Source organism: Babylonia areolata, chromosome 29, assembly GCF_041734735.1.
Source record: "Babylonia areolata isolate BAREFJ2019XMU chromosome 29, ASM4173473v1, whole genome shotgun sequence".
NCBI lineage: Eukaryota > Metazoa > Mollusca > Gastropoda > Neogastropoda > Buccinidae > Babylonia > Babylonia areolata.
Window position 1 is genome coordinate 26,029,065 of NC_134904.1, and position 13,861 is coordinate 26,042,925.

Here is a 13,861-nt window from a genome sequence, read left to right on the forward strand (position 1 = left end):
CTTGAACTTTGTAAAGCATCCTCTGTAGATGGGGTGGTGCCTTGTGCAGTGGTTTGTCATTGATCATCACAAGTGTGATGTGTGATTACTGTGAACTGGCGTCCATATGGATAGGTATGGAAGTGGGTTAATCCAAACACAATTGCCAGCATTTTCCTGTCAATGTTCAGGTAGTTGCTTTGTGTTTGATCCAGTGTTTTTGATACAAAGGCAACTGGGCGGTGGTTTTGAAAAAGTACAGCGCCGACTCCTTTTTGACGGACTTGAATCCACTTCCAGACAACTAGTTTCTTATTTGGATCATAGTATGCCAGGCAGACTTCACTAGAAAGACGTTCTTTCAGTTCATAGAACCAATGGATGTGGTCTTCATGTAAGACAAATGGCGTATCCTTCTTCAGTAGATCTCTGAGTGGCTGTGACTTGTCACTGAATTTGGGAATGGAGGATGCCTTGTAAGTCATGATACCAAGAAACCTTTGGAGATCTTCTTTTGTCTGTTGTTTAGGCATTTGTTTGAAGGCACTGACTTTTTCTGGGTCAGGTTTCTTCTTCTTCTTCTCCTTTGTTCTTGGGCTGCAACTCCCAAATTCACTCGTGTGTATACGAGTGGGCTTGTACGTGTATGACCGTTTTTTGCCCTCGCCATGTAGACAGCCATACTCTGTTTTCGGGGGTATGCATGCTGGGTATGTTCTTGTTGCCATAACCCAACGAACGCTGACATGGATTAAAGGATCTTTGACATGCGTATTTGATCTTCTGCTTGCGATAAGACACGAAGGTGGTTCAGGCACAAGCAGGTCTGCACATATGTTGACCTGGGAGATCGGGAAAATCTCCAACCTTTGCCCATCAGGCGCCGTTACCGATATTCGAACCTAGGACACTCAGACTGAAAGTCCAACGCTTTAACCACTCGACTATTGCGCTGTCTGGGTCAGGTTTAACTCGCTGGACTGGAGGAACAACGCTTCGTTCACTTGACCGATTCAAGGGTGAAGGTTGTAAGATTTAGTATCTCCCTTGCATCGTCTGCTACGACTTATCATAACAGATTGTAACAACTGCAGCTAACAAAACGTAAAGTCATTTGACCTGAGAGATCAGATCATGATCCGTTTTTATTCGGAACCTGCTCAGTTCTGGAAATCACTTAGATGGCCGCGACAGTGGTTACATGAAATAACTGGAATGTGTTTTTGAATTTTCGTTTGACCAGTGTTTGCCTCCCTGTATGAGACTGGCTGGTTTGTCTGCTCCAGTCTGCTGCCAGACTTGGCCAGTCTGTCCGCCTCCTCGTTTCCTGCCAGACCACAGTGGGCAGGGATCCACTGGACAGCGACGTGTGTGTGTAGCGAGAGATCGCCAAGCAGGCGCTGTGTGTCTCTTTCCAACTGCTCACTGGGTGACTGCAATTTTTAGATGGCTGATCTGCAGTCTGTCAGAAAGACGACGTGTTCAGGCGGGTGTTGGTCTGCTTTGATCAGTCTGGCAGCTTCTCTCAGAGCAGTAAGTTCGGCCCAGTAGAGTGTGTGGAGGTGTGGCCATCTGGGTGACTGATGAAGATTCCACTTCCTCAATTCTTAATGGCTGCATCAGCAGATCCATCAGTGTAGATGCGAGTCCACACTGAGGCGTTGTACTTTGCGTGCAGCATCTCCAGCGTGAGGGTCTTCAGCATGTAGTCTGGCTGGTCTCCCTTGCTGGTCACTCCTGCCACGTCTGTAGCGTAGAACACGCCGTCCTGCTGAAGATTCCATTCTTCGGCATCCTGGAGAGGCTCTCGTTCTTCAGGGGTGCTGGGGAGGATGTCGCTGTGGGTTCTCAGCAGTTCTTTTGCCACGTGGTTGAAGTTGCTTCTCTTCAGTCTATTTTTGGTTAGTTCTTGCAGCTGTTGGTGGGCTGGGTGTGAGGGAAGTCTTTGGAGTTTTTCATGCTGTATGAGAACTTTCTCTTCTCGTCTGGTGTCCAGGGGAGCGAGTCCTGTGGTTGCTTCAAGGGTAATGATGGGAGTGGTTTTCAGTCCCCCAGTGATGAGCCGCATGCTTGTGTTTTGCACTTTGGCCAGCCTGCTTGTGTTGGTTTGTGCACCAGTGGCCCAGGCAGATGATCCGTATTCCATTACTGGGCGGATGTTGCCTGTGTATACCTGTTTGAGGATGGTGTTGTTGGCTCCCCATTTGGTGCCCGCTAGTTTCTTCATGAAGGACAGTCTTTTTGTAGCCCTCTTTTCTGTCTCTTTGATGTGGGGGTTCCATGTCAATCTCCTGTCCAGTTTGACACCAAGGTAGGTTGGGGTGTCTTCTTGTGGAATTTGCTGGTTCTTGACCGTCAGTTTGATGTTCTCAGTAGTGGTGGAAAGAGAAAAACAGGTGGCCACTGTCTTGAGACTGTTGATGGTGACACACCAGTCCTGCGCCCATTTTGAGGTGTTGTTCAGGGCGTCTTGCATCCTGACTGTTGCCGTTGAGGTGGACTGAGCATTATTCCACATTGCAAAGTCATCAGCATGCAAGGCTCGGGAAATGTGGGTGGTCAGGCCTTGTGTGATGTCGTTGATGAAGACGACAAAGAGGGTGGGAGAGATGACGCCTCCCTGTGGGACTCCTTCCCTGATGGTGATATTGTGACTCAGGCTGCCGTTGAGCTTGACTCTTGCCGTTCTGTGGCTCAGGAAGCTTTTGACCCAGTTGAACATATGCCCTGTCACTCCCATAGTCGATAGCTTCAGGAGGAGGCCTAGTTTCCACACCTTATCAAAGGCCTTGGATAGGTCTATGAATGTGGCGATGACTTTCTTCTTCTCCTGGAAGGCGTTCTCTATTGACAGTGCCAAGTGGATGAGCTGGTCTTCAGTGTTTCTATTTTTCCTGACGGCCGTCTGTTCTTTGGTGATCAGGTTGTTGGTTTCTAGGTGCCACATCAGTCGTTTGTTGACCATGCGCTCGAGAGTCTTGCCGAGGCAGCTGAGCAAGCTGATGGGTCTGTAGCTGTTCTTGTTCTTGGGGTTTTTCTCCTTTTTCAGAATAGGGATGATGGTGGCTTCCTTCCACGCTGATGGGAAGATACCAGTGTTCCACGACTGGTTAAAGAGCTCAAGTAGCTTCTGTCTAGCAGATGGTCCAAGGTGCTTGATCATTGACCCTCTGAAAGGCAGGATTACATAATGCTGATTATTTATGTCAAACACTGCTAAAGTGAAAGAAACAGACACAACAAGTACAAGAGACCCAGGCATAGACTATATTACTATAACAAAATGCAAGATTCCACAGGAAAGAGATGCATGTTGAGATTCATGGAATACAGGTTGAGATACACATGAGCACACACTGAAATACAAGTGTAAAGATCTATGTCTACAAGCATCTAATTTGATACATATGTATATACAATACAAACATGATATTCCTTTGGATATTTTGAGAAGATTTGATAACTGGACACTGAGTTCCCCGAAGGGGCAGTGTTCAATCTTTGTAACAGGCTCAGTGTAGAGAGACAAACATGCACCGTATGGTGTACAGGGACCATGAGAGTTCACCAGAACTGAAACAAAGGCTCTGAGATAAGTAACTGTTAATGTGTAACCTGTGGGGGTGGGGAGAGGGAGTGAGGCAGGTTCGGTGACTCTAGCAGTTTGCATCACATGAGAAGAAAGCGTTGGAAAAGTTGCGTAATCATAGACACGCGCACGTCTCTTAGAGTTTGATGCTGTGTGGCTCAGCCACCAAAGACCAATCCGGTTGGGGATTTACTGCGAAACAAAATGGAAAAACAATTTGGGAAGACAATGCTGCATACAAAGTCTCAACCTCTAGCCTAATGATGGAAGTTGAAGCTGTGACACATGCCCTCCATTGACTATCATCTATCCATATGCCCGGAAACCAACATGCCATGATTCTAACGGACTCAATGAACCTCATGCAGAAAATTGAAAGCTTAATGGGAAGCCCAGAGTGGCATGGGGCAATGCGCAACTTTCAGATTAAAAAACTTATATGGTCATACTGCCCGGGATATGCAGGTGTTAAGGGAAATGAGCGAGCTAACAGACTTGATGGTAACGTAACAACAACGAGCGGCCTACATCTAGGAAAATCGGAAATCCTAAGAAAAGTCAAAGAATACCAAAAAGAACAGGTACAAGGCCATCACACCATCGATCGCCTAAAAGAAATAAAGGTAGACAGAGGGAGTGGCCGTAAGTCTAGCATGAAAGGCACGAATATCGGCATCATTTCCAAACCAACACTGCGCAAATTACTTCAAAACGGGACAGAGTCTCTGTGGGCTTTTCCAAATACAATAGACTGAGCAACACCTAGACGCCACGTTCTTGGCATCAGAGATATTTTCCCACCCCTCTTGCGGCCAATCAGTGGCAGCCTCTGTGCTTGTGTGTATGTGTGTGTATGTGTGTGTCTGTGTGTTTGTGTGCGTGCGCGAGGGTGTAAGTGTACACATGTGTCAGGAGAGCTCTGTGCACGTGCGTGCGTGCGTGTGTGTGTGTGTGTGTGTGTGTGTGTAAAGGATGAGGTATGTGTGTGTATGCATGTCTACACTGTGGGAGCAATGGAATATTGGAACGTGCGGGTGTGCATATATATATATATATATATATATATATATATGCGTGTGGGGTTGTGGGTGGAGGATATGGGTGCATGTGTGTACTTGTACAAGTAAGTGTGTGTGTTTGTGTGTGTGTGTGTGAGTGCCGTGGAAGCTGCGATGTGCAGCCAAGAAATGAGAGTGTGGAAGGGGGCTGGGCTGGGCAGGGTAATGTGTGTGTGTGCGTGTTGGTGCTCATGTACATTTATGTGTATTTGATTGTGCTTTCATATCTGTGAAGCTGCATATTTGTTGCATATCTGCTATGTATGTGTGTGTGCGTGTATGTGTGAACGTGTGTCTGCATGTTTTACATTTATTTGCTTATTTATCCTTTTTTTGTGTGTTTGTGTATGTGTGTGTGTGTTTGTGTGTGTGTGTGTGCGCGCCTAGAGTCGACTTAATCAAGATTTTGCGCCTTTTAAATATTAGTAGTAGTAGAAGTAGTAGTAGTATTTTAAATGTATTTATTTCTTTTTTTATGTCATAATTTCTTTTTAATGTTTGTTTTTTTTTAAATAATTTACTCATTTTTTAATTTTTGTTATGTTCACTTTATTTATTTTATTATTTTTTTAATCAATTAATTCATTTTTTATTTTATTTATTTTTATTTTCATTATTTTATTTATTTATTTACTTTTTTTAAACTTATTTATTTATTTATTTATTTTTTAAATATATGTTGTTGTTGTTTTTCTCAAGGACTAAGTGCGTTGGGTTGCACTGCTGGTCGGGCATGCTTGGCAGATGTGGTGTAGCGTATGTGGGTCTGACCGAGCGTAGTGACGCCCCCTTGAGCTACTGATACTGATACTCACACCCTCTATAATGAAGCATGAGAAGGGGAAGAGGAGAGACGAGAGTGGGACAATTAAAAATTGAATGAAACAATGTCAGTGTGAATGGTGAAGGTTGGTGGTAATAAGATTACGCATGTAGAGTTAAGAAGATAATGAACAGTGATAGTGGTAGTCATGTTAAAAATAAGTTTAGTTTATTGATATAATGTCCAATGTTTCTAAGATTGTGATTGGTAATGCCAAATATCGGCAATGTGTGATTGTGGTTGATAATGCTAATGATTAAAAAAAATATATTATTTTTTTAATCTTTGTTATTTTATTTATTTATTTATTTTGATTTCTCTAGGCCTGACTAAGCGCGTTGGGTTACGCTGCTGGTCAGGCATCTGCTTGGCAGATGTGGTGTAGCGCATATGGATTTGACCGAACGCAGTGACGCCTTCTTGAGCTACTGATACTGATACTTGACGCTGTAGTGTCTTGCTAGGGTGTTGGGGTAGGGCGTGGCTTGGCTGTGATTGAATAACATAAGGCCCTGGCTTAGCCCTCACATTGCTTGTGATATAATAGTATTCAGCTAAAGTTGTGGCACTTAGTCCAGGGCAGATACAAAAATGGTCGAAATGTGTCCAACAAAACCGTTCTTTTCATGATAAAATAGAATAAATAATACCGATCACACTGATATGAAGTTGACCGCTGTAGGTAGGCGGGAACATAATTAGATTTCGGTTTTTAATAATTATTTGTCACACTTCTGGCCATGAGAGAGCCCCTTACAAAGACCCGCAAGGCAAGAGCAAGCCAGGGTTACGCAAGCGCGGTTTTAGGGGTCGCCAGAGGAAAGTGTTCAGCGCGGTACAGTACTTGTGACTGACTGCTGCCGCACTGATGCTGTCCTATACCTCCGTTAGGACACTGCGGCAGATGACAGATGCCGTACAGAAAATAAGAGAACTCTTTGGGGTCAAAAGGAAACAAACATTTTTAATTTCATCTATTAGAAACTAAATTGGTAGAAAACGCAAATTTGCTTTTATGAATTTTTTCCAGTTTCTTACCAGTCTTGACATTTCATGAAGAATAAAATCGGTATTATACTGACTGCAAAGGTGAATTGACGATGGCAGCACGGGATCATAGAACTTTATGTGCCTCTGTCTGTACAAGAGAGTTATCGAATACTAGAAAAAAAACATCGTGGAACAAAGTCAGAAAATTATACCAGGAAAACGGCAAAACTTTAAACCTTAGTGTAATTAATGTTCAACAACCAGGAACTATCAATCAGTCAAATACATACAGTAATTCAATAAGATTAAGGCAGATCCATACATTATCAAACAGGATAAAACTGAACGCTTTTATAACTAAGTTCAGCAAAGATGTCAGATGCATATGTGGAGAACATATATCTAGCAACCATATAATTAATATTCGAATGTCAGAATCTAAAATGTTTTTTGCCAGACTTCACCAACAGTTCTTTTGAATGTGTTATTAACAATTCCAATACGTTATTTGCTGTTGCAGGAGGTTTGTTGCGTAGTTCTCTAGGACATTTGTTATAGTTGTCTGATGTTGGCGTTTATAACGTTTCCATTTTCCCTAGCGTTGTCTCTCCCTCACACATACACACACTTTTACCCCCCACCCTCCCTCCCACAACCCCTACCCCCACGGGTTTTTTTCCCCGTCTAATATCACTTTAAGTGGAAAGACGTTAAACTGAAGACGAACGAACACACACACACACACACACACACACACACACACACACACACCACTACACACTCACACAAACACTACTGCACACACACACACACACACACACACAACAAAAACAAAACACACACACACACACACACACACACCCCACACCACACCACACACAACTGAACACTCACACAAACACTACTGAACATACACTACTGAACACTCACACACACACACACACACACACACACAGTCATTCCTTCATGTTCTCCTTCATCCACATGCTCACTGTATACAAATATCATGGGATTAATGCAAACTGCAGCTAAGTGTGACTATTTTCTCATCCAAACCACAAATATTAGTGTTTGGAAAGCAACTGATTTCAGATAGCATTTTAACTTCCCTACCTATCATACTTATCTGTCTTATTTCCCAGCAGTTTGTTCTTACAGAGTTTGCCAAATGACTTGTAATTATGTATATCAGTGTTTTAATAACACTGTTTGATAACTTACACACCACTGTATAATATAAGTGTGTTTTGATGCTTTCAATTGTTACTTGTGTTACTTCCTATTGGAGAACTGTTGGTTCAACACAAATACATGCTTACATAATTGATTTATCCTTCATGGTCTGATTGCAGTTGTAATTTCTTATCTTTCTTTTCAAACCATTTTGTTTGGAATTGTAAAATGTTGGAATCTGATTGTATCTGCAGTTATAACAGGCACAGTTTATTTTATGAAGCTGTGCAACTGATATGGAGAAGAAAAGAACTGTCACAATTGCATGTACAGGATTCTCACACATCAACACTATGTAAATGAAAGATGCAACAACCAGGTTTGGTTCCATTGTAAAATTCTTCTTAAATAAATTATTACATTTTCTTATAATAGTATATATACACTTTTTGTATCTGATTGTAAACATTAACACACACACACAAGTTTCAAGTTTTAATTATCCTTTCACTCCTATTGGAGTATGGAGGATTACACACACACACACACACACACACATATATATATATATATATATATATATATATATATATATATATATATACTCACACATATTCTCTCACACTCTCCAGTCAAAAGATCAGTCCACCAACTCTCTCTCTCTGTCTCTGTCTCTCTCTCTATATATATATCTCTGTGTGTGTGTGTGTGTGTGTGTGTGTGTGTGTGTGTGTGTGTGTGTGTGTTTAAAACTGGATTTGTTTGTTTGTGATTCTGCACACTATGGCTGTGTCTGGTCACCAAGACAGAAAAATACTGTAGCCAAGTGTCTTTTGCATACCATGTAATGTTTTTGTTATTTCTAGTGTGATAGGAAAAGAATCTTAAAATAAATAAACGAGTTTAAAAAAGAAAGCTGAAATAAATGAACAATCAGTCAAGAGTATAAATTGTTATAGTTCATCTTGTCATGTCAAATATTTGGAATGAATGATTAAGTACAAGTACTGGTAAATTAAGAAGTAAACGCATGAATCATTAAACATATTATTAAGGACAGACAGACAGTTGGACAGATAGACCTGTATAATGAATAGTACAATATTAGATAAACAAATACAATGCAGAATATATTCACTGAAGGAAAGGGTCAGTGAAAACTGGATGTCAAAGAAGCAAAATAGTGATAAAATTAAAACAGTTCAACGATTTAGTAGTAAACGAATAAAATGAAATAATGAATAAATGCAGGGTCATGTTTATAAATAAAATGTTAATGACTTATACATGAAGAGAATAAAATGAAATCAGTGAATACATATAAATGAATATGTAACTATGAATTATGATAAATGTATCCAGTTTATCTAACTGCATGAATGAATAGACAAGCAAAATGGCATGCTAAACAACACAGATTTTGTTTCATTACATCATTTGAGGCAGTTAACAGACGAGAGATCATTTGATTGATGTAACAATTAATATAGTGACTGGTGAGTGACTGAATGATTGATCAAATGATTGATTTTGCAATGAATATCAATATCATGCATGGAAAAGTGACTGAATAATAACTAATAAACAGATATACTGGACAGGGTGTGCGATGAATAAATTCAAGGAAACGTGGTGATGTGTTTGAAAAAACGTCAAAAGAAGATAAAGAAACAAACAGTATAAAACAACAAAAGCATGTTATATCTAAATGTTGCCCAATTTCAAATGTAAAAAAAAAGAAAGAAAAAAAAAGAAAAAAAAAGATCATCAAAAACAACAAAAAACGAAGTTTTTTGTTTTCTTCCTCGGAAAAAGTGGGGGGTATTTTCATGGCAACAGTCAACCATAATTTCCTCTTCAGTATCAACAATAAATTATCGTCAGGGCGACACTGACAGCACGTGCTTTCCAAATATCGAGCGTGATGCGTGATGCCTGGGGAGATTTGTCGCGCGTGTGCGAGCGACACGCCTCGCTACATGTTTCAGGCGTCGGCGTGACAATGTAGCAATGCATCAAAAAATGATGCGCGGCCATCGCTGACGCCCCGTGGGCGACGGGTCTAATCCGTCATTCTGAAACATGTACTGTGTTCTAAACAATGATATCGACCCTGATTTCTAACAATTACAGCACAAAATATTCAACTAAATCAATAGCAATGAAAACTTAACCATAAATTGATAAATAGTATGTCATGATAATCAAAATTTACCAATCTGCTTTTGAATATCGTCAAAAATTGACGAAGCCGGATGACGCCATTTCGCTTCAAGAGGAGCAGACAATATTATGTGTGGGCTTATTTCGAGCCATTGGTCACTTCCCACACTGCACTACTTTGGTCTTATTCATCTGCATGCGAAAGAGTTTGCTATCTTTTTTTCTTTTTTTTTTTAATTTTTTTTTTTTTTACTTAGAGAATACTGTATAATTTGGCTGTTCCTCGTAATTCAAAAAAGTTTTTGTGTTGGATAAAAAATATAAACTATCTCTTACATTGTCACTCAGATTAAAATGCACTTTGCAAATTTGCTTTCGTCATTCTTTCTCCAAAACGCAGCTGAGTCTTGGTCTCATTAACTTCCATGGGAAGTTATTGCCTTGGTTGTCTACAGTGTTATTGTAGTGGGACGAGGTAGTGAAGGGGTTGTCGTGTCATGCACCCATGTAGACTCGTACCACACTCACATCCAGTTCTCCGTTCAATCTTTTATTCAGTTTCATACCAAAATGTAGCAAAAGAAAACACACACAAAAAACCTGAAAGAAAAGAAACAAAACAAACAAAATGAATAGCAATGAAATAAAAGGGTACACCATGTCCACATGATCATGGCAAATTAATGGTGACTAAACAAAGGAAATTATTACCATATCCACATGATCATGGCAACACATTTATAAAACAAGAACATCTACCATGTCCACATGATCATGGCAAATTAATAGTGATTAAACAAATATTACCATGTCCGCATGATCATGGCAAAATAATAGAAAAACAAAACAACAGCATCAACCATGTCCACACGATCATGGTGAATTAATATCAAAGAAGCAAAATAATATCTGCCATGTCTACATGACTATAGCAAGTTAATAATGATTACACAAAATTACAGATTTATCAACAAAACATACTGTATTACAGAAAGCAAAAAAAAAAAGGGGGGAATTACTTTTAAGTTTGAAGGAACTTGCAGCAAATGAGCGAGCAATCAGTGTAATGTTTCTTGATTAACAAGGGGCTGGTAGCTATATGTTTTCCTAAATAACAAAAATAATAGTCAATGTATGGGGCTTTGTGAACACAACCCCATAATAAGTCCTTTAAAAAAAAAAAAAGCAATAAACAAACACACACAAAAATACTAACACACCTCAGGACTAAGATGTTCCCACAGGCCCTCATGCCCACTGCCTGTCAGCCTCACACACACATTCTGCCGGTGAACCTAAGTCACTGAAAACAAGTTGACAATCATCAGCACCTAAAATCACTAGTCCAGATCTCAACATAACTGGATATTAGGGAACAACCAAGCCATCGGAAAACCTGTTATACAAAGGAACATCGCTTCGATCTCAGCTTAGCACAATGCTCTCTCTCTCACACACACACGCACACACTCAGATTCTTCGTCGGCGACACCGTCTTTATGCTGACATTCACTTAGCAAAATGTATCATTCCTGGCTAAACTACAGCAAATAATACAGTTTAAACAGTACACAAAAAAAGAAATTGAACGTTCAGCATCTCTCAGTATTTTTACAACAAAAGAATACTTATATTTTTCTGGTTCGAAATGTCCGCTTCATGTTTCAGAGCTGTGCTTATACCAGAAGGTCACAAAATAACGTTGACACATGAACCCTAGGCCAGGTGTGTAATGCCATACTGAAAATCTTAACGGACACACACCAGCCTATAAACTATCAGTTCTTCCTGAGTTGCAAGAAGTGGTCAACAGCAAAAAATTAATTACATGTAAAGGAAAGAGTCTTCTCTTGAAAAGAACTTGCTATATCACTGACTAGAACCCGTTCATAATAAAATGAACATTTAACAATCTTTTATAAATAGTTCTTCCATGATGATTTATGTCACAAGTAAAACAACAAATCATTCTCCATGACAGTCTGTATGGGACTTGCAAGCAAAAGACATTTAATATAGCAGCATACAGAATAAAAATGAACGGCACTCTTTAGTAATATTGAATCATTCCTGGCAGGCAAATTTTCCAAAGTCAGACTTTCTCCTAAATAGTATGCCATGAAATTAATTTTCTTAGAAAAAAAAAAATTCAATCTTCAACCAAACAAGTGGTTTGTAACTTGTTGGTTTTCCTGAGGACAACCAAGACTGATTTTTATCAGGGAAAAATCTCACATACCCCAGTCTCTCCCCTTCCATAAAGTACCTGCTTGCTCTGTGATGTTGTCTCTCCAGTGGTTGGAGACAAAGTGACTCAGAGCTCTAAGAAGATGCCTAAGGTACTATTTTCATCCTTCCTCAACACACTGTAGTACCCTCAGTTTTAGTCCCAACAACACTATTATTTACTAAATAATAAACATAAAATTTTCTGAAATTCTAACCTAAAGCAAAAAAAAAAAAAAAAAAATTCTCACCAACTAGGCCAAGTTGGTATACAAGAATAAAGAAAGATACTCCTACACTTCTAATGGCGGGAAAATTAACAAAGGACGCTTACCCCCCCTCATTAATTAGTTCTTGACATTTCAGATATTATTCAACTTGGGTCCCCGATAGCTCTAAGGTGTGAGTCAAGCGGTCTAAGGGAGATAACCTAGCCCTTCCACTTCGTTCAACACAGTCGGTAACAAATATTTCTGCTGCATATGAGATGCCAATTTATTGTCCTATCACATTCTTCCCCGCTAATGATTCTGTGGTCCCCACAAACGACAGACACATCAAACAGACCTGCCAGCTCATGGTCTGTGCACACAGAGCATACTCTGTGCACCAGAAAATACAAAACAACTGCACAATCATCTAAACAAAATAAACATTCGTATCATCACTGTTCAAGCTCCACTCAGTCATTATGCGGCCACTTAATTGCTATCATGCCTCTGGATGGGTTTTAGCCAGAACTAAGGATCAATTCACAAAATGAACCATGAAGCAGAAATTACATCATGCACCCACTATGTGACTCCTGGGTCTTCCTGGCCCCCTCAGAGTACCACATGTGACTCCTTGGTCTTCTTGATCCCCTCAGAGTACCCCATGTGACTCCTTGGTCTTCCTGACCAGACATTGCAAGACAATAGTGTTTGGTGCGTTTCAGCAAACATTATGACCCAGGCTTTTAAGCCATATGTGGTCACAACATACCCAAACACTATCCTTTGCGTAAGACAAACCAGGCAAATGCAACCATAAGTGAAAACAAAACAGTGTCCTTAAAAAAATTTTAAAAAATCCTCCCCGGCCCCCCTCAGTACAACTTTCAGGGATCAGTAAACAATCAAGAATGAACATAATAACAAAACATTATGGTAACACTGAAGAAATACAGAGAAAAATCATCTACTGTCATTAAGGCAAGTACTACCAGTAAGATACCGCAACACAACCAATGCCAACATAACCATGGGCAGAGCAAAACAAGAAACCTTATGCCTGTCCTGACTACAGCAAGTCTAACTTCCAGACAACTCGCATGGACCCAGCATAAGCACTGTAACACAGCAATCTACTGACACCTCCGATAAAAAAAAAAAGTAAAGAGGAAACCATGTCAACAAAAAAACAAGTCAACAAACCAACCAATAACAATAAAACAACAAAACAACCAACCAATCAATCAGCAGTGATTCCACTCAAGATACGTCTCTTTTCAGTATCTGCTCTGCCTTCTCGGGGGAATGCCTTTATTCGCCCGAGTGGAACGCCGCGGCCTCAAGGGAGATGGCTCTATAGAAGCAGCTGCTGGAGCTTGCACGAGTGTATCATCTGCCTTCCTCTTGGGGCTACTGTCTTGGCCTCCCATCCCAGCTGGCTTGCTGGGGCGCCTTGAGATACCAGAAGGTGGCAAAATGATGTGCCATTCCAGATATGTGTCAGCTTCTGGTACAGTTTTGTGGTCACATGGTCCCGTGTTCCCATGGGTTTCAGATGCAATGGAGGGAAATAGTGTTTCAACTCAGAAAGAGTGACCCTCTTTTCCTCTCCGATTCCATCTCGGGGCTGAATGACAAATGGCCCTCC

The 13,861-nt window shown here is 40.5% G+C and overlaps 1 protein-coding gene across 1 annotated transcript in view; it reads left to right on the forward strand.

The window, feature by feature from the left end:
- Positions 1–1,559, forward strand: part of LOC143274625 (PR domain zinc finger protein 14-like) — a 145,817-nt gene extending 144,258 nt beyond the window's left edge. The window contains exon 11 of the mRNA XM_076578495.1: positions 1,441–1,559. Coding sequence (XP_076434610.1) covers positions 1,441–1,559 — 119 coding nt within the window. The remainder of the gene's footprint in view (positions 1–1,440) is intronic.
- The last annotated feature ends 12,302 nt before the right edge of the window (positions 1,560–13,861 follow it).